Below are 25,657 nucleotides of genomic sequence, written 5' to 3'. Positions count from 1 at the left end.
AACGATAAGCGAAATAAAGGGCATGCATTAAACTTAAATGGCCAGGCTCTTATCGCATGAGGCACTACGCTGAGCGTTTAAGGCACATGGTGGTGCAGCTGGAGGAGGTGGAGGAGCCCCAGCCTTAATAAAAGTGCAAATTTCGCATAAAATGCCTTTCACTCCATATGCACACAGAAACACACACAGAAGACTAGACGCATGTGGCTAAGTTAATGGTGGTCGACGGCGTCTAGCCACAGCAAGAGACGGCGATATAGATATGAGAAGAGAGAGGGAGAGAGAGAGAGGAGGAGACATGGCATTCGTTGCGAGGCAAGTTCAAGTGCAGCAGACAACATCCTTCCTTCCGTGGGTGTGCGGTGTTTTGTTTTCGGACCAAGTCATTGGAAACTCATTTGCATACACAGTGGCGGCATTAACCGACGCTTCGGGTCGGCGATACTGCAATAAAGGGGTTGACACTACTTTCTCCACCGCCCCACATCCACCCTGGATGTGGATGTGGGCGTGGCGCCTGGTGGCTGCCGGCTGGCGTTGCCTTTGAACCATTTTGGGAGAAAGAATTTGCATTAAGCGCAGCAATTATTGCGCTTCATTGAGTGCGAATGAAAAGGGACAACGGATGGGAAAAGGACCATAATTACAGGGTCCTGGGACCATTCTTATCTAGCCCTGCAATCAGGCCAGCAAGCACGTACTGCCAACTGAAAAACGTCCAAAGAGCGTGCATAGCTGACAGTCATCACCATCGAACGATTCCGGGGATCCATTTAATGAGTTTCATCTTCTATAGTGCTTTAATTTTCCGCTCTAACCAGAGATGTAGGAGCTGCTGACACTTGTCACTGACACTGATAACCAATGGAGGGAGAAAGGGGGGAAAACTTTCCAGACAAAAGAAAAATATGATTGCTTATGAAAAGGATCGGCACACGGAGACGAGACAACGAAAAAGTTGTCTTCTCTTCTGTGTTGCTGTTTGAGTTGCACTTCCGGTGGCGGTGGTGAAGTGTGCCCAATACCAATACCAGTGCCAATGCCAGTGCCAGTACAAGTGCCCATGCAGATGTGCTGCAGATACAGATACACGCGTGTATCTCTGCAAATATACATTCGCATCGCATCGACTGAGTGGGGGTGGGGGCTGGACAAACTTCTTTGTTTGTTTTATTGACAAACAGACAGCCAGTCTGCAGCATACTCCTTCCTCTTGGTGCTCCTGCTGCTGCTACTCCTCGTATCACTAACAAAGTTACAAAGTCAATGGCACAACATGGACAAATATCCGAATATGCATCCAATAAAGGCAGTGCACCCACACCCACAATGGGCCCTCATCGCTGGTAGCATGATTTGTGCAGCATGTGGGCGAAGAAGGGGTCTGTCTCGCTTCCACCGCATCTCCATATTGGCACTCTACTGACTCCGCACAGACTTTGACAGTTTTATGTGCGGTGGAGAGTGTTGAATGTTGGTGTCTCTCCGGCTTCTCTTCTTTTTTTTTGGTTATTTTGCGGTTTGTCTGGCGAGGATTAGCCAGAGCTACATGACCTGACAGTTGGTCACTTCAGTTGATAGATATTTCTGCTGCACATAACATAAAACTTAATTCTGTCATAATTACGATGTGGCTAACAAGTTTTGCATGTTTGTTGGCCCGAATGAAAGGCCAGGCCCCATCTCCTTGGGCTTATGCAACTTGAATGCAGCTGGCTTTCTGTATGTTTTAAATAATTGAAAAGCCCCAGCAGAATGGAAAAAAGTTCGTGTCAATGTCGGGCTGCTCACAAAGTTTTTCCCTGGTTGGAAAGTTTCGTTGATTGCTCTTGACTTTAATTGAAATTTGGCCAGGCCGGGCCGGCTAATTGGCAGAGCACCAATTCATGTGGGGTTATCTCCCTATCATTTTACACGGAGGACTCGTCTCTCCCACCCTCTGAAAATTGGTCCAGCATAATTGAATTTCGCATTCCTTTCCACATTGACCTGGCCGAAGCAACTTTCTGACCCCGCCATGGAGTTTTATTTGCGACGCAGCCTGCAGTTCTTTTTGTTCAGAGTTTTTGCGACTTCTTTTTTTGAGGAAAGTTCAAAAGCATCATAAACAATCTGTGGGGCAAACATATAGCGCAGACGATTTGTCTGCCACAAGCCAAAACTGGGTCAGACGAAGCGGCGACGCCGCCAAAAGATTGCTGTCGTCGCAGACATCGTCGTCTTGGTGGTCTGGTCTGCCATCCTCAGCCTCAGCCTCGGTCTCCGTCTCCATCCCATACCCATTCATTCCGTTCCCATTGATGACGTGGCAGAGGTTGTGCGAGCTCCGCGAGTGTGCTCCCTGAGGTAAGGAAAACAAATAAAGTGACAATTCCAAGAGCAAGTCAGAGATGTGGGTCAAAAGTCGTCGTGCGCCCGTTAGAGCTATCAATTTTAACAGCTTTTGCAAAACAAAATTACACTTAATGTGTTTTCGGGAAGCTGTTTTCCGCTGACTTTTCCCCTCCCCCAACCCCCCACGCATCCTGTGTGTGTGTGTGTGTGTGCTCCGCCCTAATGATTCACAGTCAAATGCAGAAGTTCCGCCTAAAATAAGATGTCCAAACAGCTTTATTTCCACTCTCAGCAGCACTTCAAAGGGCAGCACCCTGCCAAGCGGATAGGAGGAGAGTGTTGATGCTGATTAAAAGGATCTGGATCTGGGTCTGGCCAGCTCTGACAGTTGAGATCACCCGGAGAGCAGATCAAAGGCAGCTATAGTTGATGGCGATGGAGATTCTTGGCAGAGGTTTCCCCCTGTGGCATAGACTCGTAAATAATGCAGTCGCATAACAATTAATAGAAAATTGAATTACTATTCATGCCATTCAGATGCTCCTCACCTACTTTCCCAGAGCCAAACTTGTTAGCCATCAATATAGCCGATAGCCACAAACGGTGGCTCCGACTGCGGCTGTGGCTGCACCTGCTGCAAGACTGGCTGTCGGCGATATCGACGTGTACATGGATTGCCATACAAATGGAGTTACTTTTACTGCCCCACACACTCGCGCTCGCTCCTCCACTGAACCGCTCACAGAAGGAGACGCGTGCACTGCAGTGAGGGGTTGGGGTTGAGGCAGTCGAAGGTCCACCAGGGCGGCCTCCTAATTGAGATGCACTTTCAATTGCAGCAAGCAGAACCCGGTCGTCATCAATCAAAAGCTGCCAGCCAAAAGGGAGCAGCAGCGGGCTCCTGGCCAAGCAAATTGCATGGCATCCTGGCAAATTGTCGCTAAACATGTCGCTGGCAGCTGAACAGCTGCTGCTCACAGAAATCCTTGTAAATTACTTTAATTATTTAACAATTTTTATATCATGTTTAAGTGACAAACCTTCTCTCTCTCTCTCCCTGCGATCCTGTCCTGGCGGCAGGTGAACGGCAACTATTCACACCTGCACTGACCCGGCCCCGGTTCCGACCTGGGTGGAGGGGGAGAACGGAATGCAGGAGACCTAAAATTAATTAGGCTTTTAATATTTATGCTTTTTATGTTTTGCATTTGGTGGCGACAGGCCGCCAAGGACACGGAACTCACTCCTTGGCAGGATTCAGGTTCGTGCATGCGGCCAATTAATAAGACAGAAATGTGACCGTAAATATCCCCTCAGCTCCAGCGTCGCTCGAGACTTTGAGAAAAAGGGTGAAAGATTCATATCTGTGTTATAGGCAAACCCGCCTCGAATTTCCATACAAACCTGGAGGACCATTGGGGGTGACATTTTCCAATATCCTTTCGTTTGTGTGCGCCTACAACTCTCGTACAAAGAGTACTTTGAATGTAGAAATGTCAGCGGAAAGCACAGTCAAGTCGGACACGACGCTTCCACAAATTGAATGTCGGTCTCTGTGTGGCAGCGGGGCTTCGCTTTCAACATCCATTCAACTTTCAGTCTCGTTGGGGCCTCCAGCGGCCTGCTGATGCTATTCTTCATCCCCATCATCCGACTGACAGCGTCAGAAATAAGTTATTCCTCCTATTGAAAGCAACCAACACAATTCCTGAAGCCATTGCACGCAGAATACAAAAAAAGTTGCACTGGAATTGGTGGCGACCAATACTCTTTTTCACCACAAAAAAGCATCGATCGAGATCCGATAAATATAATAAGTAACTATTTCCTTGCACAGCAAGCTGCTTATACCGTTTGTAATACTTTTTCAGGCAGAGTATGATCATAAATAAGCAGAAAGAGACTTTCACTTCGGCTATCGATACACAACAATCGTTGCAATCGACTCTGCAGCACACTGAAAACCGAAATTAGCGAACCGCAAACAAGACTTCAAATTACCTGCACATTCATTCCAAATCAGATACAAGCCAATCCATTCGCACCAGCCTGTCAGTTTCTGGCGAGGATGGTGACGAAGGAGGAGGAGGAGCAATCACAGGCAAAGCTTGAGGAAGGGTATCGATTGCAATCGACAGTTGCATTGGACGTGAGGACCACAGAGACAGAGAGAGAGAGAGAGAGAGATTAACTGCAATCAAGGTATAATTATGGAGGGTAAGGCATTCCCGCCCTCTCTCTTGTTCGATCGCTTTCTGCGATCTGGCAGGAGCCGCACCTCGTATTTATAAACTTTGAATGCAACGAGCCGCACATCCGCATCTCCTGTTGGCGTGGCACACTTCCAATGGCACTCAGTCTGCCTGTGCTGGCGGGCCCTAATTAAAATGCAACATAAAGAAACATAAGCAATGATAAATTGGCAAAGTCGGGGGGGCGGGGGGACGGGGGTACGCAACGGAAATGTGCGTTAATCCAATTAAACGGGCGATTTGCATGGGGCCCAACTATACGAATGTTGTTCATTTAAATTGGAAGCGCTTCTAAAGGAGCTGCAGCTGCTGCAGTGTTCCGGCCCGGAGTTGTAGCCAGTAGCCACTTGAGTTCCGGATTTGGGACAATGTCCTGGCGGACCGTCTGGGCTGTTTCGTTTGTTTTGGCCGCCCGTTTCTTTGTTCGTGTTGCTTAGACCCCGGGGCAGTGTTGTTCCGTACGGAACAGTGGAGCAGACTGTGCTGTGCTGTGCCCTGCACTGCCATGTAAACATGTCCATTAAGCAGCAGCGATTTGAACAAATCAAAGTCAGCAGCAGGCAAATGGGGCTCCTTGTGGCACGTGCCGGGACGGATGATAACATGGAAACATCCAGATACGAGTACTTGCAAATAAACTGCAACGTAATGCGGCCCATTGTAGCAGCGCAAACAGTGTGTAGCCGCCACCCCGGGGAGCAATATCCATCCAACCAGAGCGACAGAGAGAGAGAGAGGCAGATGGGGACTAGGACTCTACCCTCGTGAAAAGTTTAACTTGTTCAATTTGCATGAGTCGCGGCCAAAACGTATAAACGATACTTTGCTTAAAAACTTTGCCCATAAAGCAGCAGCAGCAGCAACAACGACAAAAACAGAGCTGACAACAGGCGAAAGAGAAGACACATGGACAAAGGAATAATGGGCACGCGTCCTTTATCCCCGGCACGACACACATTCGGTGTGGTCCACTCCACCCCGTCCGTTGGCTTTTAAGCCGCCACCAAAGCAAATAGACACGTGCGCCGCAGGCTAAGGGGCGAAAGACTGCTCGAGAGGGGGGGCCGGGGAGATGGGGTTGTCGGAAGGTGAGTTCTGGGGGGGAATGTTGTTGATGGATTGTTTACAGAAACTCGAGTCCTTTCAAAACGGTTTCTAATCGCCATTCGGTCGTCTTGCAGGGCTTCTCCGTTGACCTTGTGGACTGCAGGCCCCCTCGTTCAGGGATGGAATGGAACATTTGCATACCATAGAATCGAATCACTTGCTGTGGAGTGTCCGTGTAGCGCCTGCGGTGATTTCGGTGTGACAATTAATTTTGTGCAGCTCATTAGGCTGGAGTACACCTCTCGGGGAGGAAGAAAATATGGATTTGAAAATACCCATTTTGGCTTTATGGCACTACAAATTGGGGTTAATGGCTTGGGTCTCTGGTCCTCAAATGGTGTTACATAGTTGGGGTGCACAAAAGGTAATGGTTCCGCCAGATAGCTAATATCTTCTCAAGTGGCGTGAGATGGGAACGGAACCCTTCTTATGACAAGGTGTGTGTGTGTGTGTGTGTGTGATGGGCTGGCAACCCTACCCACAGCTGATTTCCAGTGCAACTCTGGTTACGAAAAAGCAGCGTCACTATTTTATTTTTCGCAATGGAGGCAGCTTCAACGTCGCACAAAAAGCTACCAAAGAAGAATGAATTGACCAAGAAGAGAGCTTCTAGGTGGAAAAAGCATTCGCTTTCTTTGGTGGAAATTCAAAGGGAAGAGGAGGAGGAGGAGGAGGAGAGCAAGGGCCGATCTGACGCTGAGACTGTGACTGCGGCCGAGGGTGACAGCGATGACGGCGAGTCGGGACAACAGGAGGCCAGTGGCGTCAGCTCCATCATAGCTGAAATGAAGGAGAAGGACGAGGAAGAAGCGGACGAGAACGCCAAGGCAGGATTTACTGAGGAGGACGTCAAGACCATGGAAGGTGAGCAGCACAAAGGTTAGCAAAGGTGATTAAAGCACTTATTGTGTGTGGTGTATATTTTCCCCAGAACTGAGTCGCATGCCCCTCGCCTCCATGGCCGCCCACATCCAGGCGATGGACTCGCAGCTGTACGAATTGAGCCAGCTCGAGACCCGTGAGCTGTCCCGCAGCAAGCACCTGCGCGTCTTCTCCAACTACCGCCGCCGCAGCAAGTGAACGGGACGGCAAATCATCTAAATCATCTACTTACACAGCTGTGCGGACTTTGATGGTATCGAATAAATGGTTGTCAGTGAAAGTATTCCTCCCGCATTCCACATCCCGCACTGACTGCATAGCATAGCATAGCTCCTCGAGTCACGAGGAAGAGTCAAAGCCAAAGTCGCATGAAATCCGCTTATAGGGAGGGCTTAATTTCTCGAAATGGACATCCGCCCACGACTCCACCTCGTCTAGGTTTATTTGCTGGCCAAACACGCAAATGCACATCGAATGACGGCGCAACCCCATCCCCCAGGCCAAGGTCTGCCTCTGGGATTGGGCATTAATCGTGCATTAGAGTCTGGCTAGAGGCATGTGAGACCATGTCCATGCTGTGCCATCCGCTAGGGGGCCCAGAGACCCACAGACCCAGGGCTTCCTGTGCGCTTAGCGGACTCTCTCCTTTGTCTTCCGTAATTTTGGGTTCGGAGTTCGGTTTCCGACTGCCCTGTGGGGCTGCTGGGATTCCCCGGGTAACTCTATTCAACGCAAATAGTCGCCAGTTTATCACATGGATTTGTGCTAATTTTTCCATTTCCTCGCTGGCTTGGGATCCCGCTCGGAGTTTGGACAGCACTCGGATTTCCCCCTTTGCCAGCCAGCACAGAGTGTTCTTAAGTTGATTAAATTTCAAGCGATTTGATTCGATTTTCAATTATACGAACACCGAATGCCTCAAATCCATTATGCTAAATAAATACCAACTCCATCTACGTCCTCCTCTGTTGCTTTTGCGTGTCAGTTATCAGAGTATCCCCCCACCAAAAAAAAAAAGAACTCGGGGAAATCCCTCGGATGTTTTTGGGGGAGTCTGTCTGGCTGTCTGTCTGTCCTTCAGCTTTTTGATCCCCGTGCAAACAACTTCCTGCCTAACCCGTTGTGACTGACTCCCTGTCCCTGTCTGTCTGTCTGGATGTCTGGATGTTTGCCATGTCGTCGGAGGAGTAGTATGATGATGCAGTCAGTGTCCTTCTCCACCTCATTGTTGTCGTCGTTGTCGCTTGGTGGTTGCGGGTGCAAATGTTCATCAGCTTCAAAGGGATTCCTCATCGTCGTCGTTTTTGGTGATTTGGGGTTTGTCAAAACACGGCATTACCCACACTCTCCGTCATCCCCATCCCCATCCCCATACCACCCCCAACTACACTTGAATGCAACATGTGTCCAGGATTTGCGTCTGTTAATTTCCACCCCCCACAAAGGCAGAAGATAGCTCAAGGGTGGAACACGCCGCTCCGCCTAATAGAATATGCTCATTACGGGATTCCGCGCTGAGTGTGTTTCGGTGTTTTCAGGCATAACTCAAACTAAATTATTATAAATGAATTCATAATCCTTCCGCCTAGCCAATGGCATAGTTACGTTATGTGTTTGTGTGTCCAAGGGGGAGATTTTCTTCTGAATGAATGATAAATATGCAAATACAAGAGGTCCTCGAGAGCGTGAAAGGATTCGCCATTTGCCAGAGAGACAGAGGCGAACACTGATTGAGTTTACTGCGTAGATTTTATGAATGGAGGCGGGGATATAAAAGGTCTATAAATGGGTCTACAAACTATGTATAAAAACTTTGGATGTTTATAAGCCATAGAATGTGATTTGAATGGGCATAGTTATGATTGATGATTTAAGCTATTTAATGAATGAATTATCTCCTGAAAAGAGTCAAAGATTGGATAAAGTCAGTTGTATTTAATGGAAAATCTAATTAGTATATAGCATTCTTCCGTATGTACCCCTACTTCTCACATTTATTCAGATGTACAATGCACCCTGCCTTATAATATAGTCTCGTACCGCACTGTACTGTGTGTGGGCTGTGCGAAGAAAGATGTTTTGCCTGGGAGTGCATTTAATTACCTGCCCCCAAAGCGACCGCAGCATCCATCTAATTATAGTTAAGTGCCAGGGATAGGGACTGCCACATATTGTATGTTAATTTATGCAAATCTCATCACAAATCATATCAATTTCGCTGGCAGTTAATTGCAGCAGCAGGTGCCTCCCCCATTTGCCCACTCCACCACTCTGCCGCTCCCCGGCTATGTGTTGACTGTGGAAAAAGAGCATTAAATTGGCCGAAATGCAGCATAAATTTCACACAGAAACAGAGCGAGCGATGGGGCCAAAGTGCGTTCCCATAGCAAATGGCTGGGCGCCATTGTCTTCTGCCACTGGATGGGGCAGACACAAAGGAAGACCCAGCAATGTCTGCGCCACCAAGTTCGCTCAACTCTGCCACACACAGATGCACCCAGCAGCAGAAATGGCAACAGAAGGAGGAGGAGGAGGCGGAGTACGAGTACGGGCAATCCTCCTAAGCAAGACAAAGGATAAAGGGATCCTATTTTGAACTGTTTATCAAAACACAAGTCGGAGTCATCTTTGGTGTTAATGTTTCTAAGTTGTTTGTCGTGTGGCAGGGAGTTGTCTCACCTGATGTATCCTACCATCTACCATCTACCACCTACCATTTTCTCTTCCCTTGGAGGTCGTTTCTGTTCAAATATTCCATTGGAATGGCTCACTTGGGCCCAGTTTTTGACGAGCTCCATCTCTTTCCTCCTTTCCTCTTTCCTGGGGGTAGGTTAAAAAACTCATTAGGGGAATCCTTGGGCGACGGAAATTAAATAAAACCCCATTAGGCGCTCTATTTGCTTGCCTGTCGGGAATGGGGGATGGTGGGCCGAGTGACTGGGGACCGCTCCACACTTAATTTATGGCCACGCATTTCGTTCTCGTTCCGACATTTCAGCACAGAACAAAATCTAATTATGATAGATAGTTCCAACCGAACTACGAGTGTACGTACCTACCCTCCCTCTTCAGGGCATGTGGGGCGGGATGGGGGCGCTGCAACGGAGAGGCAGGAGGCGACTCTGTCGTGCAGGTGCATTCTGTCACTATATGGCCGCTGCCGGGTGTCAACCGCAGATCTGCCTTAATAAAGATGGTTGATGTGTGCCGCCCCATGGTGTGGCGCACTGCCTCTCGGAAGGGGGCGTCGTCACATCTATATCTTAACACATTGCTGATCAAAAGAATCCGAAAATGCTTTGATTTCACAGCTCTCTTTTTGAGTGTTTTTCGACTTTTCGACTTCCGCATATGGTCACCTCCTCCACGCGCCACCTCCTGGAGGACTGGGTTGGAGAAACCGAAACGAAATTAAATTTTCTGCCAACAATTTGGTAAATGTTAACTTTGCTAATTTGCATAGACCGCAGTACACCCGGAAAACCCCAAAAAGCAACCCCAAAAAATGGTAACAGCAGCAGCTACGAGTATTCAAGGAAAACAGCGGGGGAATGCAACATTTTGGAGGGTTTGGCTTGGGGCATTCGGCGTTCGTTCGGTTCTGCCGGAACTCACTTTCACTGCCACAATGTCTGCCCCTTGGTGCCTCTGTCCTGCCGTCCGTAATCCCCAACAAACGCCGCCAGACACGTGCAATTTGTGTGAGTATCTGTGTGTGTCGGTGTGTGTTTGTTGGAGTGCAGACAGGACGAAGAAAAGGACTTCCAAGACCAGACCGTGAACAGACCCGACCCCACGCCCGTTGCTCTGCCACAAATTGTAATGCAATGCCGGCAGGACTGTTGCTACTGCTACCCCGCAGTGGAAAAGGAAGTGTATGCGATAATGATGGATTGTTTACAACAATGCAAAGGTCCTGTGGCAGACGTCCTGCCACACACACACCGCCCCTGCCCTCCTGTTGCAGGGTGTGCATTTAAGCGTGTCTCCATTGTGAATTTTGAATAAGTTTTTGGCTAAATGATTTGATTACTATGCCACAGCGAGAGGGGGTGAGGGAAGGGCTGCCGCCACTGTTGCCCTCTAATGAGCGCTGGCCGGGGGGGTGGGAGGTTGGGTTTTGTCGCGTTTTTTCTACGATGAATAGCAAAAAGAAACGGTTCTCCACCAGCCAACGGCAGTTGGAGACTTTTCGAGCGCCGTATACACCCGTCTCGCTTTTCTACACACTATACATAAGTATGTATATCGCCCTCACGCAAACAGCTGTTGGCTTGCGGCGAAATTGAGTCTCCATTCACTCTCTTTCCAGCAGAACAGAGCAAATAGTGTATTGAAACTTCCATACTCAACAAAAGACACCCTCTCGGAACCGGTTTACAAGCAACAACAGAGACAGAGACGGAGACCCGAGAGCGCAATAGTCGCCAGCCGACGCTCACTCGTTTCGTTTCACGAACGACTTCATACGTCACAACGTCGCCGTTATTTGAACCGAGCAGTTGTTGCGCGCGCGAGATAAACAATTTAAAAAAAAAACCCAAAAATTCGCTAAAATGCACGTATAGAGCGTACTTGGTGTTTGGCTGGTGATGCCCCGTTCTATGGTTTAACAATTACTGCCAGTGTCAGTGCAACGAAACGGAGAAATACAAAATATTTATCAAAATACAACTAAAAATCGAAAACTTGTATCAAATATTTTGTGTTTGAGTGGTGTTTTTGCGGCTGCGGCAGATAATTTAGCGCTTTTTGTGCACAAAAAAAAGTGCAGTATTCGAAACGTGGCCACAAGCGGCAGGCACAAAAACAAAGCGGCTAAAAAACGCACGCACACACACATAGAAACACCTGCTGCCGTTCGCCGGTTGTTCGCCAAAAGCAACGATAAATAAAAGAAAAATAAAAGAAAAGTGTAAGCCAGAGAGAGAGAGAGAGAGAGATTTCTGTTGTGATTGTTTTCCCGTTCATTTGCCGCTGGATCCGTCGTTAGAAGAGTAAGTTGCTGTTATCTGCAGCTATTGGACAAGTTCAATGACTTAATGCCAGACTTAATGAGTTTTCACCCTTTAACCCCTGCCAATGGCCCGGCTACCACCGGTGGTGCTGCTGCTGCTCTGCTGATAACAATGGCCCAGCGCCAGGCAACAAAAACCCCATTTACATATAATTATCTCGCTCCCCTCCCCAACTTTTCCCGCCACCAATAATATGTTAATTTGAGCAGCTGTAGGCGCCTCTCCTAAAAGGTTCTTTCTGTTCGCGTTTTGTTCCTTAAATGATGAACTTGTCAAATGCTCAATGATTGCCGTCAATTATCGGTGTCATCGATGCCTATCACCAGATAGCGATAACAATAGCGATTGCTTGCTGAGAATGTGCCTTGCACAATCTTTCGTACAATACGCAATATTGCGTATACGCCACATGGCGCCCCACAGCGATAGAAGGGGCGGCGGGTATTGTATTGAATTTCTGGTTTGGTTTGTCATTGATTCAATTAATAAACAACAATGGAATGGGGAAATGGGGGAATGGAAATGGTCTTTGGGGCTGCCACTGCCACTGCTTCCAATTCCAATTCCAATGCCCATTCGAATTCCATTTCGCAACCTTAATGGCCCTATGAGTAATGGTGCCTCTGTCCGCAAACGCATTTCTGATAAGATTAGGACCGCATTCGGTTCGCTTCATTGGAAATTATTAATGAATATTCCCCCTGGAAGTACAATCATTGCACAAACGATGTCGGAGAGATTAAGAGTGAGAGTGAGAGGTAGAACTCTTTTTGTAGCCTTGTGGCATTATGCAACCTTAGTGCCAATGGCCATAAAGAAATGCCAAAACAACACCCAAGTACGTGGCTGGGGCCATAATTTCTAGCATTTTAATTATGGCTGTTGCCACAACAATCATAATGGGGCTAGGTTACCTATGCCCCGGCCCCAAACCCCAAGCCAAAACCCCACCAATTGGCGTAATTTTCACGCACGTGCTGCTGCTGGCTCCTCCGGAAACCGGAAGCACAAAAGGTGCGCCTGCGTGCCATACACATGTACCATTATTCGATTTGCATAACGAATAAAGACACCAAAAAAAGCGAAAACAACATCGGTCTAGGCTGAAGGCACCAGGAAAAACATACAACTCAAACTCCGGAGAGGAGTATACATATGTCTCTTTTGGGCTAAATTTCTCTTTCGAAAAGAGTTTACGTGTCGCTGGGAAATAAATAAGACCACAGCGCCACCTCCTCCCTCAGTTGGCGCTCCACATAAGCCAACATTTGCATACGCATATGGAGGAGGAGACGCAGGAGTCGCAGTGGCAGGGTAGGTGCTATCCCAGTCATATATCTAAACTACCGAAAGCTCTCTCTCTCTGTCCCTGCTTGGGAATATTTCTGTCTGTTTGGGTCGCAGTTTCGCCGTTGACGGCATAAACACATCCCCATCATAACCATATCTCATTTGGGTTCATATCATAAATTCCTAGAGGAGAGCAGAGGAGAGGAGAGGGCGGAGGGCATTATAGCAGGCTTCCTCTTAAGTTTGTTGCTGCTGTTTTTGTTGTTGATTCATAATTCCATGGGGCGCAATCGGCTGGAAAGGAAAACCTTTTGGAGACACGCACTAATTTTTTCGTGGTCTCCAGCTAAAGGCCAGAGTCAGAGCCACAGACAGAGCCCAGCAACAGAGTCCCGAGCCCAGAGTTTTGGCCAAGTTTTCAGTTTTGGGCACGTTTTGCATTTATGGTAATTCGTTTCATTTGATTTCTTTTGATTAAATTTAAATTTCCAACCAAAAGCCCAAGCAAGGTTGGCTTGACACCTTTTTTTCTTGGTTGTGGCCCAACAATTTTACGGTCAACAATTGAAATCAACACTTTGATAGCTCCACCCCTTCCCTTCCCCACTCACTGTATCTCTGTCTCTCTGTAGCAGATATATTTTCGTTGAAACGAGTATCTCTAAGCTTTTGTTTGCTTTGGCTACGCAAACAACTTGTCGAACTGGTTCTGATTCCGCCAGACATTCAAAATTCATAATATAACCAATCGTATTGGGGCATCAGCAACATCCTACACACCTCCTCCTGTCTCTGCCCTGGCAATTCATTGACAGAAAGACAGGCATTCATTCTAAACATTGAATGGGATGCCAAATTTCAGACATTAATCTACGAAGATGCTATAACGATTTATATTTTCCGATAATCCTGCCCGAGAAGCCCAGGAAACTATGAATCCTTAGGGTATCCAAAGTGTCGCTTTTGGCTTTCTTTCCCGATGTTTTGGCAAAAAGAACATTGTCGCCTTCAAGTTGCCGAAACCGGTAACTGGTATACTCCCTCTCCCCCTCATCCACCACTGTATTTGGTCAATGATATGGTCTCAGAAGACAACAATAACGATGACGATGGAGATCTAATACCGATGGTGTCATATGTTGTGTTTGCTTTGTGGTCTGCTGTTGCCACTTCCTGGGGTTGCCGCTTAATTGGTTGTTTCATTTCATTATTCAATTTGCTACTTAATGCAATTACTTTTTGGCCAACATTCGGCTGGCTTTTGAGCCAGTTTTCTTTAGTGCCCAAAATGTACGCTAATTATTCGAGCAAATAATGAGGCTTGAGGCTTGAAGCTTCCACTGATTCGACTACTGCCTTCCTCTGGCAGAAGCCCCCTCCCTTGCCACATCCGCAGTCGTCGGCAACATCGAATTTTTATGACTGCCACTGCCACTGCCACTAAGCCTCTTCAGAGACCCACTCGCGCCACTCGGCTGTTATCTCCGGCTAATCTCCGGCTAGAATCCACGAATATATGTATATATTTTTTGAAGAAGAAGAAGAAAACATACTCTGCGAATGGTGGAGCTTCCCCCGGGGTTCACTTGCCTTGGCATAGTTTTCTGCTGACTGCCGCATTTCCTCCGTTGCTCCACCGCTCCACTGCTCGAAGATAAAGCCAGCGACAGATTTACAACAAATGTTGTTGTTGGGGGGGCACTGGGAAATGCTTTCCCTCGGCATAAAAGTATTTACATTTCCACGCACAGTTTTCAGTTTGCAGTTGAGGGATTTTTCGGGGCTTATTCGGTGGCAATTTCGCATCAATTGATTGGCTTCTGCCGTCAGCCGTTACGCGAACAAACAGAGCCAACAGTGCGGTTCATAAATGTAAGACGTGGGGTGACTGAACTGTTTGTGGGTGCACTCATTTGGGGATCCCTAAAACTACCCAAGCGATACTTTTGAAGCCCCTCTTTGATTATTTATCAGTCTTTTTGTTGGCTTGGCTAATAGTCGGCAACAATCAATAAAAACTCTATAAAATTTATTCGATTTTAAAGCTCGTTTGGCTATATTAAGCGAGAACTGAAGTGTTTAAATACTCGTAACGTAATGGATAACACGGTTACACATGTACATACTCGTACATAGCTGCTGCCTGCCACACTGCCACACACACACCTGTCATCGAGAGGATTTCCGTAGTTTGTTTTTTGCTGCCACTCGAATAAAAGTTGAAATTGAGTTTCGGGGGAGGCAGGCCGAAGGGCTCCCCCGATGCTAGTTTTATGGGTTAAATGTGAAGTTTTATTGGCGTTTATTATGGACCCTGCCCAGGACTCCCACGATGGGGGGGGGGCAAACTTTATTCGAATGTGAATTTGATTGCATTTCATTTTCGATTAACCATTCGACTGGTAGAAAAGGGAACCAAGGGGAAGCAGGGGACCAGTCAGACACAGGATTTTTAATTGGAGGACTACGCCATGAAGGCACTACAACTGGGACCCACTCCGAGTGGATCTATGGATCTATGGGATGTACATATAGCTAGATACATGTACATACGGCCATCTATGCTCGTATTTGTGGTGATATTTTGGGTGGTCGTTAAAGCCATAAAACATATTTTCCACAGATTTATGATTTGTTTATTTTTCGCTCTCATTTCTCGATACTCAGCGGAGATCGTGGCGGCTTGAGGCGGGGGGTGGGGAGAGGGCTATTCTGGGGAGGGAGCCAACTTGGCGACACATTCGCGCAGAGACTTTGCTGTCAGCAAAGCCCCAACGACAGGGGGGACGGAGGCAGACGGCGCACTAGAAAGATTATTTTTATACCCAATATTTGCGAATACAGAGGTGGAGAGGGTATGCTGTGTTGCTTGGAGAACTCCAGAGTCTCCAGAACTCCCAGGGACAGGCTCTCCTCCTGGGACAGTATTGTCTTGAAATACCAATAAATCTCAGGGCGTAAGGGGTGTCTCCTAGTCGAATATCCCACAAATTGAGGCACGCTTTTATGTTTCATCTTTTGCTTATTGGCATAAATGGACTTTAGCTGCGAGACCGCGTGCGTGCCTCCGCTGTGAGTCTCGCGGAGTCTTGAGGAGTCTTGAGAGTCGGCGAGTCTGCTGCGTTTATGTTTAATTATAAATCCCGTTACCCGCGGCTGAGGGAGCGGAGTGGAAGGGAGGGAGCTGGGTTCTGCGGTGCAGCTGCTGCTTCGTTTATGGGCAGCCATGCGACCCGCGAACTGCAGAACTGCAAAACTGCAGTCAGCCAGGCCAGCCATCCGGCATCATCAGCGGACTCTCATCATCATCAGAAGCAGCAGTGGCAGCAGCAGTGGCAGCATCAGTGGTTTGTGCCTCCCCCCTTCCTGCCTCCTGCCTCCTGCCACCCGCCCTTCTGTGTCCATCAACGTCGTGGCCAAATTGCATTTGCATTCAAGTTATTTGCGCTAATTTCACGTTATGAAATTTGTATTTCGCACATTTGCTGGTCGCAGTTTTCTTGGCTCGTTTTTCATTCTGCAAGCGGAAAATTTCATCAGGGGAACAGCATAAATCAGAGAACTATTCAACTATTCAAGACCCAAATGAAAATCAAAACTAATTCTATTAAGGAGCACATTCTTTGGCCACTTGAGCGGCTGGAATTGTACTCTAATCTGCCGGGGAGCGGCCAGCCGGCCATGTGGGTGACATGAAGATCGCTGGTCGGTGGTGGCATGCCTCTTTGTTGTTCAATCTATGTGGAATCTGTGTGGCACTTGGCACTGCTCTGCACTCTGCGCAGAGTGCAATGTAATCAGTGCCTTTGGGGGCAGCGATGGGGCTTCTTCAGTTCTTCTCATTTTTGGTAAGAGCATTTTGTGTCTGTCTGATACAATGGGCCATAAATCAGAAAGAGTGTTCCCACTTTTGTATTTTGGGAGCGACTTTGGAGGCCCTGCCACGGAGAAATGGTACCGCGGCGGGTATCGGGTCGTATCGGGCGGGAGCAATGTTTTGCGGTGGTAATTGCACGCTCGCTGAAGCGTATCGTATGTTGCAGGTTTCCGCTGTGGCAGCCAGTAGCAGTGGCAGCAGTGGCAGTGGCTGTAGGCAGGAGGGGAACGACCTAAAATAGCGGCACAACCAAATGCGGAACATGAACCATAACAAGGGCGTCCTCCGTACCCCGGATCCCGGACCACGGCAAGGGAACGGAACGGAACGGGGTAATATGCACGCGCTGTACGTGTTGCAATCTCCAATAGATACAGAGATACAAAGCGCGTCTGTACGCACAAACATTTCCCAGATACAGCAGAGACGAGTACACCAAATGCCGCAGCGGCGTGCGTGAGAAGTTCCGAGTTTCTGCCGCTTGTTGCCGCCTGCCCCCTGCCGCCTGCCCCCTGTCCCCCTGCTTCTTTCACGCTCTCGCTCACATGCAACAAAATACAACAAATACAAAACAAAAACATGTTCTTTGTCATGCTTGGCCAGGCCTTCGAAGCAAGCTCCCTCTGAAAATGTATCTGTATCTGTATCTTTGTGGCTCTAGCAGTAGCTGCATCTGTGTGTGGGTATGTGAGCCAAGTGCACGGCCCGAAAACGTTTTTGCCCCCGAAAAACTGTAACCAAATACTTACGCCATTAGCACGGCCATTGGGGGGAATGGAAACAAAACAGAACACGGCCGAGACGAGAATGGGCCATAATTACATCTGCATCCGTTCTTCTCAACAAGGAATGGGGGGTCACACACACACACACACACACACACACACAGACACAGATTGAGGCCATGATTGATGTGGGGGCCCCAGAGATCGCCGCCGTTGCTCACCTTATCGCTCGGAACATCCCCAATGCCTGGGCTCCCCCACAGCAGGCCGGCCGTCTCTTGTTTTTTTTTTTGCCAGATTCCATCAACTTTGCGGACCATAAATCTTGTGGTTCTGCGGGCGGGACAGTCGAGCGGTCTAGGAAATGACTCTGGCCACTTGAACGTAGGTCTAAAACTCGTTAAGAGATGCTTCCCAATTATAACTCTCGTTCTGAGAGACTGAGGGAACACTCTATACGGAATCCTTCGTAGAGTAACAATTGGAATCTTTAAGTTTTACAACTAGACGAAAAAACTATTGCCTTAGATCGTTTCCCTCAAAAGTTTACTGCTTAAGAACTTCTTACTAAACAAAAGCACTGCTTGTGATCTGTTTCAAGCAGTGTAAACCGTGCAAAATCTCGACATAAATGGAGCAAGTGGTGCATATGTGACACTTGTTTTCCATTAGTTACTCTTATCTCTTATTGCCACTTGTCTGCCCTGTCAAGTCTTCTGACAGATCTTTGCCTGCAAATGCGTGTCCATCAGTTCAAAATTAGATGAGCTACTTATCACTGCTTTGTACCGTTTCCCGTGTCTCTGCAGGTCACAAAGCAGTTCAAACTGCTTGAGATGGCTTCCAGGCAGTGCAACTGGTCACACTGGCCAGCCATTACTCTTGCTCTTATCGCCGCTTATCTACCCCGATTTAATGAAGTTTAAACAAATGTTGTACGTGATATTTGGACCAGTCAGAATTATTAAATTTACCCCAACCGCGTCCCATTCGTTGCGACTTGTTGGCATTAAATGTTTTGAATTTGTCACTCGACACGTCAATTATATAAATCGCTTATGCGGTCCACACAGAGGGCTCCCCCTCACAAGCATTTCTTTGGCTTCTTTCTTATTGTTGATACAAAAACGAACAGAAAATAAATTTGAAAATAATGTGTGAATTTCTCTTCTTGGCTCGTTTCAGCATCGCGTCGGCGCAGACCCAGACCAAGACACAGACCCGATCATCGCCCACTGTGCCCCAAAGCCAAGAGATTGTCAACGGAGGAGTGGAAGTGGATGTGAAATGAGAAGAGAAGTGAATGAAGAAAAGCCAGTGTGAAAAGTGGAAACCAAAGTGCACACATGTGCACGTGCATGTGTGTGTGTGTGTTTGTGTTTGTGTGTGTGAGAGAATTGGGAAATGTGCGTTCGCGCGATCCGCAGCTGAGGATTATTGATTTCTTCGAATTATAGATTGCACAATCCGAAGACACCAATCGGAGATACATCTCCCTGCCGTCCCCCAACCCCTCGAAACTACTTTGGCTAATTGATTTCGTTTTTTTGTGCTTGTTTTGGATACTTTTCCTCGGTGTTTTGTGTTTGTTTGTCCGTCTCCCACTGCAATGAGGCGTTCAAAAGCTGCCAATGACAACCCAACAAATGAACAGCAGCAGCAGCAGCAGAAACAACAACAGAAAGTGCGGGTTTTTTGCTATTTTTTTAATTAATTTTAAGTGTCGCCGTATTTTGTTGTTGCCCTTCTCGACGGACGGAAGATAGAGAAGGAAAGTGAGTGAGGGAGAGAGACGGAAGCTACGGAAATCGGCAATTTAATTTACAATACAACATTAGTACCGACATAAAAGAGGATAAGGGCGCCGCGCGCAGGAGGACCCGAAAAATGTTTGCTGGAATACGAAAACGCCTGGCACGCAAGTAAGTCGAAATCCCCCCTCCTCCCCCTCCCACACCCACACACACCCATCCACAACCCCCATCTATGGACTCCCCTTTGGAGACCCGGCAACGATTATGTCCAGTTTTATGTCTTTCCTTCCATTTTTATCAATGGTCTCCTTTTCCTTCCTTTTGCCCCATGCCATGCCCCAATTTATTCGTTAATGACTCTCGCGATAAAGTTCGGGGGTTGCGGCGGAGGAGGGACCCTCCCGGAGAATCGCTGACAACGAGAGAGAAAAAAGCGTTGCAATGGCAAAATTCACTTTTGTATAATTAATTTTTTTTTTATTTTTTTGGTGTCTTACCCGCGCCCCTACTCTCCGGAGCCGAGTGAAGGCCATGATTTTGCGATGATCATCGGTCATCAGTCATCGTCATCATTATTATAATGCTGTTGTTTTTGTTTTTGTGCGGTAAATGAGCCAATTAGTTTAAAATCTTTATTATTAACCGATTGTCCGCTGCAGAGACCGGTTTTCATTTAACCATAAAGAAAAAACTTTGAAAAATTGAATTATGCTCCAATACGACTCGAAGTTCGAACCGAGACTCTGGCGGACGAACTCTTGGGGCTTGGGGGCACGCGGCATCTTCGAGTCATTACTTCCACCAAAGAAAAAAAATTAGCCTTCGGAGCAATCAAAAAACCATCTGCCCAATGATTTTCGTGGGAAAAGCAATCACAGTGGAGAAGAAGAAAAACAAAAGAAAGTTCCCGCGAAACTATCCAAAAAGGCAAGACAATCGAATTTTCATGCCACAAGATGTTGGGAGCTTGTTTCGAAAGTAAATCCTAACGAAAATGTGTCATGCAAGGTGTGTAGCAGCCTCAGAGATATCTAAAAGTATCATACAACGTGTGCAGCAGCCTCAGGGGTGTTTAAAAGAGTGATTCAACGTGTGTAGCAGCCTCAAAGATGATTAAAAGTATCATGCAACGTGTGTAGGAGCCTCAGAGATGTTTAAAAGAGTGATTCAACTTATGTAGCAGCCTCAAAGATGACTAAAAGTATCATGCAACGTGTGTAGGAGCCTCAGAGATGTCTAAAAGTGTCATTCAACGTGTGCAGCAGCCCCAGAGATGCCTAAAAGTGGAATTCAAAGTGTGTAGCAGCCTCAGAGATGTCTAAAAGTGTCATTCAACACGTGTAGCAGCCTCAAAGATGACTAAAAGAATCATGCAAGGTGTGTAACAGCCTCAAAGTTGCCTAAAAGTGTCATTCAACGCGTGTTGCAGCCCCAGAGAGGCATAAAAGAACACGCCACGTGTGTAGCAGCCTCAAGGGATGCCTAAAAGTATCATGCAACGTGTGTAACGCCCTCAAGAGATGCCTAAAAATTGTCATGCAGCGTGCATAACAGCCTCAGAATTGGGATATGCTCGTATTTCAGATGAAAGCCACCTTTCACGGTTATTGTTCGAGTCACGAAACGCTTATGGGGGCATCACTGGTGGCCTTTATTTACAGTTCATGATGTGCTAATTATTACAGTAAAAGTGCAGCCAGTGCCAGTGCCTTTTAGCACTTTGACACGCCCCCGTCCAGCCCTACATTGATGATAATACACTCGCACCCAATGCCCCCCCCCAAACACCCATCTGGAAGGCAGGTGCTAAAACACCTGTGCAAATAGAAACCCAGAAAGCCCAAAGCAGCGCCTTGTAGGTGGCTCTGGCGGCACTCACATTTACATATACTTAGACTCAGACTCAGACTGAGACTCGTACGATGTATGTATCTCTGATTTCGGTGCTTGGCTCAAGATCCGCTGGCCCACACACGGCATACATTTTTGGCTGGAATTAAAAACGCTTAGGAACGAACGACTGCCATGATGCTGGCTGATGTCGATGCAGAGGCCTCTCCTCTCCTCCGGCACGGTACGGCACGGCACGGCAATCAGGCGCAACTAAAGCTGAAAATAATTACAAAAGACATAACACACTTTATTAAGCACTAAACATTTGATGTGCTACGCTGTGATGTGGGCTAGGCCGAGCCAAGTGCAAAGATGCAGACGTGGCCCCAAAAAAGCAGCCAGATAGAACGCTGTATTCCGACTATGGGATACCCCGGTACTCAGATCTATAGGCTGTGCAATGAAATGTAATAATGAAATGAATGAGAGTTAAATGGGATGAGTATAACTCTTTATTATATACAAAAGCTTTGGATCTTTCGCGAAGTAGGGAAGTATAGATAGTATTTAATAGCTTGAACTCTAAATATACCAAACAAGAGTATCCTATCTTTCAAATTGTGGATCATACATCCCTTGGCAGAGGTCTTTGGACTCGACGCACTTATTATTCTATCTACCATCTACTTTATACCCTTGTGCTCCCCAAGAATCGGATCCCAGCATCACGATCGTAAAAGTTCCTCAGTCATGTCCGTAGATTGTAATTACGCAAAGGGACAAACGTTAATGTATCTTCAAAACTCGCATTTAATGTATGCCTAATTATGATTGATACGATACGGGGGGGAGCGGCACACAGAAGAGCACACTACGAGCCGCAAGAACCAGAGCGACAATGGCCGCAGTCGGTGCCCCCGCCATTGTTCTCCACCTCCGATGGCAGCTCCACTGGCAGGCAACTCGCATTTGCTATCAAAAATGTATCTCTTACATCTCTGTGACGCTGGGCATGTGTGCCACTTCCATCGTTTGCATGGCATAGCTCCACTTTTATGGGTTAAAGGAAATGTGATGCAACAAAGCGTGCGGCAGTGTACAGCGACAGGGGCACATTCGCCGCTTAGATTACACACACACACACACACACACACACACACACACACACACACATAGAAATGGAACCAAACCAAGGCGAGCCCCAGGGCTGCCACAGTTACAGCAATTAGCGGATGTACCCCACCCCCCATCCACAACATTCCCATCCCCTAAAGAAAAACTTTACGAAATGCTAAAGTAATCTTAAACTAGAGAACCATTTATGCTGTCATTTTTCGCTTGGAATTGAAGTTTGTTTTCGTAAGTGATAAAAGTACAAATTGATGGACTGATAGGCCAGACAGCCGGCACCAGGGGTTGATGATATGTGAGCCTTCTTTTGTATCTGTTACCGTTGCAATGCTAGTTTGCAACCCTGCGGCCTGTCATAAATGCGCCATTAGCGCTAACAAACGCATCTCCAACTCCATTCGGCCATAAACTCCAGCAACAACCAAGCTCCAACCCGCCCAACCACCCACCACCGACGGAGAGGCGAGCACATACAAAGGAAAATGCCATTTGATGCATTTCAAGTGCGTCGTCGTCGTCGTCTGCCACACTATCTGCCATCTCCATCTCCACTTTGAGAGGCGTATTCCTCGTATACGTATATCAGTGCCGAGGGTCTGTTTGTGATGCCCCATGCCCCATGTCTGTCACAGAAACTGAAGTGTCAATTCCATCATATGCCAAAGTGGCGCACATATCGCATAACCCCGCGGCACACAAAAGGGGGGCCCCAGAAAAGAGAAAAATTATTGAACAATTTCTCAACAAAAAGTACAAAAAATGTTACACGACTGGAGAGGGATGTGAGATGTGAAAAGAAAGCAAGACACAAAATTACAATCGAAATTTCGAATGTATCGAATAATAATATACTCTTTGAGGAATTTATAAGTCCTACAAAATATTTACTACGCTTAACTGTCGATCAAAGAACCAGAAAGAGTCGGAAAATTCTCTCAACTCTAACCTAAAATCAACATATCGATAATTATCGATTACTTATTTCAAGGAAACCCTTTCTACCGATCAATCACAAAAACTGTCATACTCTATGGAAACTCCTCTAGTAAAATCCATAAAAAATAACCAGAAACAGTCGGAAAATTGTCTCAACTATTATCGATATCCAGCTAAAGCTTCTCTACCGATCAATCACGAAAACTCGCATACCTTATGGAAATTCCTCTAGTAAAATCCATAAAAAAGAACGTCTTCAAAGCCATGTACCCAAGGCGCTGCTGTCATGGGCTTTGACAGCAAACATGCCGCCAGCTGTAGAAAATAAGATGCAGCGAGAGATCCGATTCGCAGCCCGGTCTTTGGGTGCGACAATTGCAGCGTCGCATCGCGCCCCGTCGCCTCCCGCGGTAATGATGAATACCTTTTTAATGAGCAGCTGACACATGAATATAGGCTCGAAGGGGGGGAGAGAGAGAGGAGGGAGATGCCTAGGGTGCCCCGGCTTGGGATGTCAGACGTCGCGTCGATTTATCATCTGGGAGCGGGCTCCATTCATTCCCCGATGCCTGAAACGATCCTAACCTACCACAGTACTTCAATTCGTTTTCAACCAAGAGGTCTCTTCTCTTCTGTTATTGTGGCTTGACATGCAAAGTGCGAAGTGCGTTCACTGGGAAAGGTTCGTGGTATGCGAACACATGTCCGTAAATGAAATATTCCCGTATTTAGTTTCCGTAGTCCACTCCCTTACCATTCTATACCATACCATTTTCCGGCTGACCGTACTTGCTTTCTAATTAAAAGTTTGCCCTTAACGTTCGCTTTAAACGCAAACTTGTTTTGTTGTTTCGGGGTTGGGTCTCCATTTGGTGGATCGAGTGAGGCGGAGCGGAGCTCCCCATTCGTTTTGTTGGGGCGCTGGCTACGTTTTACAGCCGCTCAGAGGGCGCCCCAAAGCCAAAATGTTTGCTGATAAATAGAATTTATATGTGGCTGAGTATGTTTATGGCCCCCAGGTTGGGGCCGTTCTTGGTGGGTGGCTGGTGGTGCCCCTGAGCCATTCAATGCTTCGACGTTATCTGGCAACGACACGACGCGCGGATATGGCCTATTGGGCGAGTGTTTATGGGTCATTAGGGTGCGTACGAAGGCAAACATTTTTTTGGCCATATTGCTGGGTCTCCTCCAATTAACATGGCATTGTCCTTGAACTCGGGGTGCTGCCGCTTCCGCCGGGCATTCGATGGAGGCCCCTGGCCGGGTGCCAATCAAAAATCTGCATGCAACACAGGCACTCACACAAACAGCGGCTCAAAGGCAAGGCGCGGCACCCGGCGGCTGGCGGCTGGCTGGCTCTCTGCGGCATGCAAATAACTTTCTAAAGTGATGGCTTGGCTGCACCTTGACGGCTTCCTTTCGCGGGTCGCAGTATGCAAATATGCAAATCTCGTGGCCTGTCAATCAGTGGACACATTTCCAAGTGTTTGCCCAGGTAAGCAGAAAGCACCAAGTGTCCACTTGACTTCCGTTTTGCTGGCCTGCTCCTTGGACTCCCGGAATTGAAACCCACAGGTCGGGTCGCTGGCTAGCGATGGCTTTAATCTCTTGGAGGGGTTGGGGGACAGAGGAGACCCTACTATTTACATATGTGTCCCCTGTTTGAGCGAATATTTGCATAAATATTTACACATGCCAGGCCCCAATGAATGAATTGGCTGCACTATCACTCCTGAACAAGGCGACTATGTAGATCCCCAGAGCCACAGAGAGAGAGAGAGAGATCTCATTACGATTCGCACTCAATTATTTTGTCGTAATTTCCTGCTCAACGCAATCCCCACAACCGCAGCGACAGTACAATTATATGATGCTTATCCTCAGACAGAGACAACACAGATGGTTTTTAGCCATATTCGGGCCTGGGATCACATAGCTCGTAATAAATCTCTGAGATTTTCCCCGACTTGTCGTCAAATTATGCAAATTTCCAGTGTGTGGGCTCCCATATGCGCGAGAGAGGCAGAGAGGCAGAGATTTGGGTCATCGATGGATGGGATGTATCGATAGCATCAGCAACAGCAACAGCATCACTCCACCCATGAAGAGAGTGTTGAAATGAGATGCATGCGGCAACTACTACTCACATTTCTCATTACATTAATCACACCCACATACGAAAAGCTGCAGCCAGGGCAACGAGGGCCCTGGGAAACAATGGAAGAGCTGGCGAGCTGGCAGATGCAGATTCAGATGCATCCGACAGCCAAGCTCTTGTTTGACTTTGCCCAACACTTTGGGGCACAAAGGCACAGGCATGGGCATATGCAAAAGCCCCCATTCTAACGCAAACAGAAAGACAGGAAGACGGCAAGAGAGAGACACGCCTATTTGGGTTATGTTGCCGGATTTGTTTCAACTCTCGCCAAATGGGTTGCTGCACAAACGAGGGCCCTTTGGCAAGCAAACACCAGCAGCAGGGAGCGGGGGCAACGTGTCCACCGAAGCGTGGAGTGCA

The 25,657-nt window shown here is 47.4% G+C and overlaps 2 protein-coding genes and 1 long non-coding RNA gene across 7 annotated transcripts in view; 2 read left to right on the top strand and 1 right to left on the bottom strand.

Moving 5' to 3' along the window:
• Positions 1–2,592: 2,592 nt before the first annotated feature.
• Positions 2,593–4,452, bottom strand: LOC26532683 (uncharacterized). Its single transcript, XR_004468925.1, has 3 exons — positions 3,579–4,452; positions 3,375–3,495; positions 2,593–3,319 (listed from the first exon to the last, which is right to left on the bottom strand). It is a non-coding gene; the product is annotated as an uncharacterized lncRNA (long non-coding RNA).
• A 1,725-nt stretch (positions 4,453–6,177) lies between these two features.
• wuc (Wake-up-call) lies at positions 6,178–6,858 on the top strand. The gene is made up of 2 exons (XM_001361232.4): positions 6,178–6,557; positions 6,625–6,858. Exons 1-2 carry the CDS (start codon positions 6,236–6,238, stop codon positions 6,771–6,773), a joined length of 471 nt encoding a protein of 156 aa, XP_001361269.2. The 5' UTR covers positions 6,178–6,235; the 3' UTR covers positions 6,774–6,858.
• Positions 6,859–11,015: 4,157 nt separating this feature from the next.
• The window catches only part of LOC6898636 (proteoglycan 4), a 33,791-nt gene continuing 19,149 nt past the window's right edge, over positions 11,016–25,657 (top strand). For 3 of the 5 annotated variants that reach the window (XM_015184694.2, XM_015184693.2, XM_002138605.3), the window contains exons 1-2: positions 11,018–11,572; positions 18,671–19,407. In XM_015184694.2, coding sequence (XP_015040180.1) covers positions 19,373–19,407 — 35 coding nt within the window. In that variant the 5' untranslated portion in view covers positions 11,018–11,572; positions 18,671–19,372. Of the gene's footprint in view, positions 11,573–18,670; positions 19,408–25,657 lie in introns of all 5 variants that reach the window. The other 2 variants (XM_015184698.2, XM_004444230.3) reach the window with 2 other exon arrangements.

Source organism: Drosophila pseudoobscura, chromosome 3 (genome assembly GCF_009870125.1).
Source record: "Drosophila pseudoobscura strain MV-25-SWS-2005 chromosome 3, UCI_Dpse_MV25, whole genome shotgun sequence".
Taxonomy (NCBI): Eukaryota; Metazoa; Arthropoda; class Insecta; order Diptera; family Drosophilidae; genus Drosophila; species Drosophila pseudoobscura.
The sequence above is the reverse complement of the archived record's forward strand: the minus strand, read 5'-3'. Positions and strand labels throughout refer to the sequence as shown.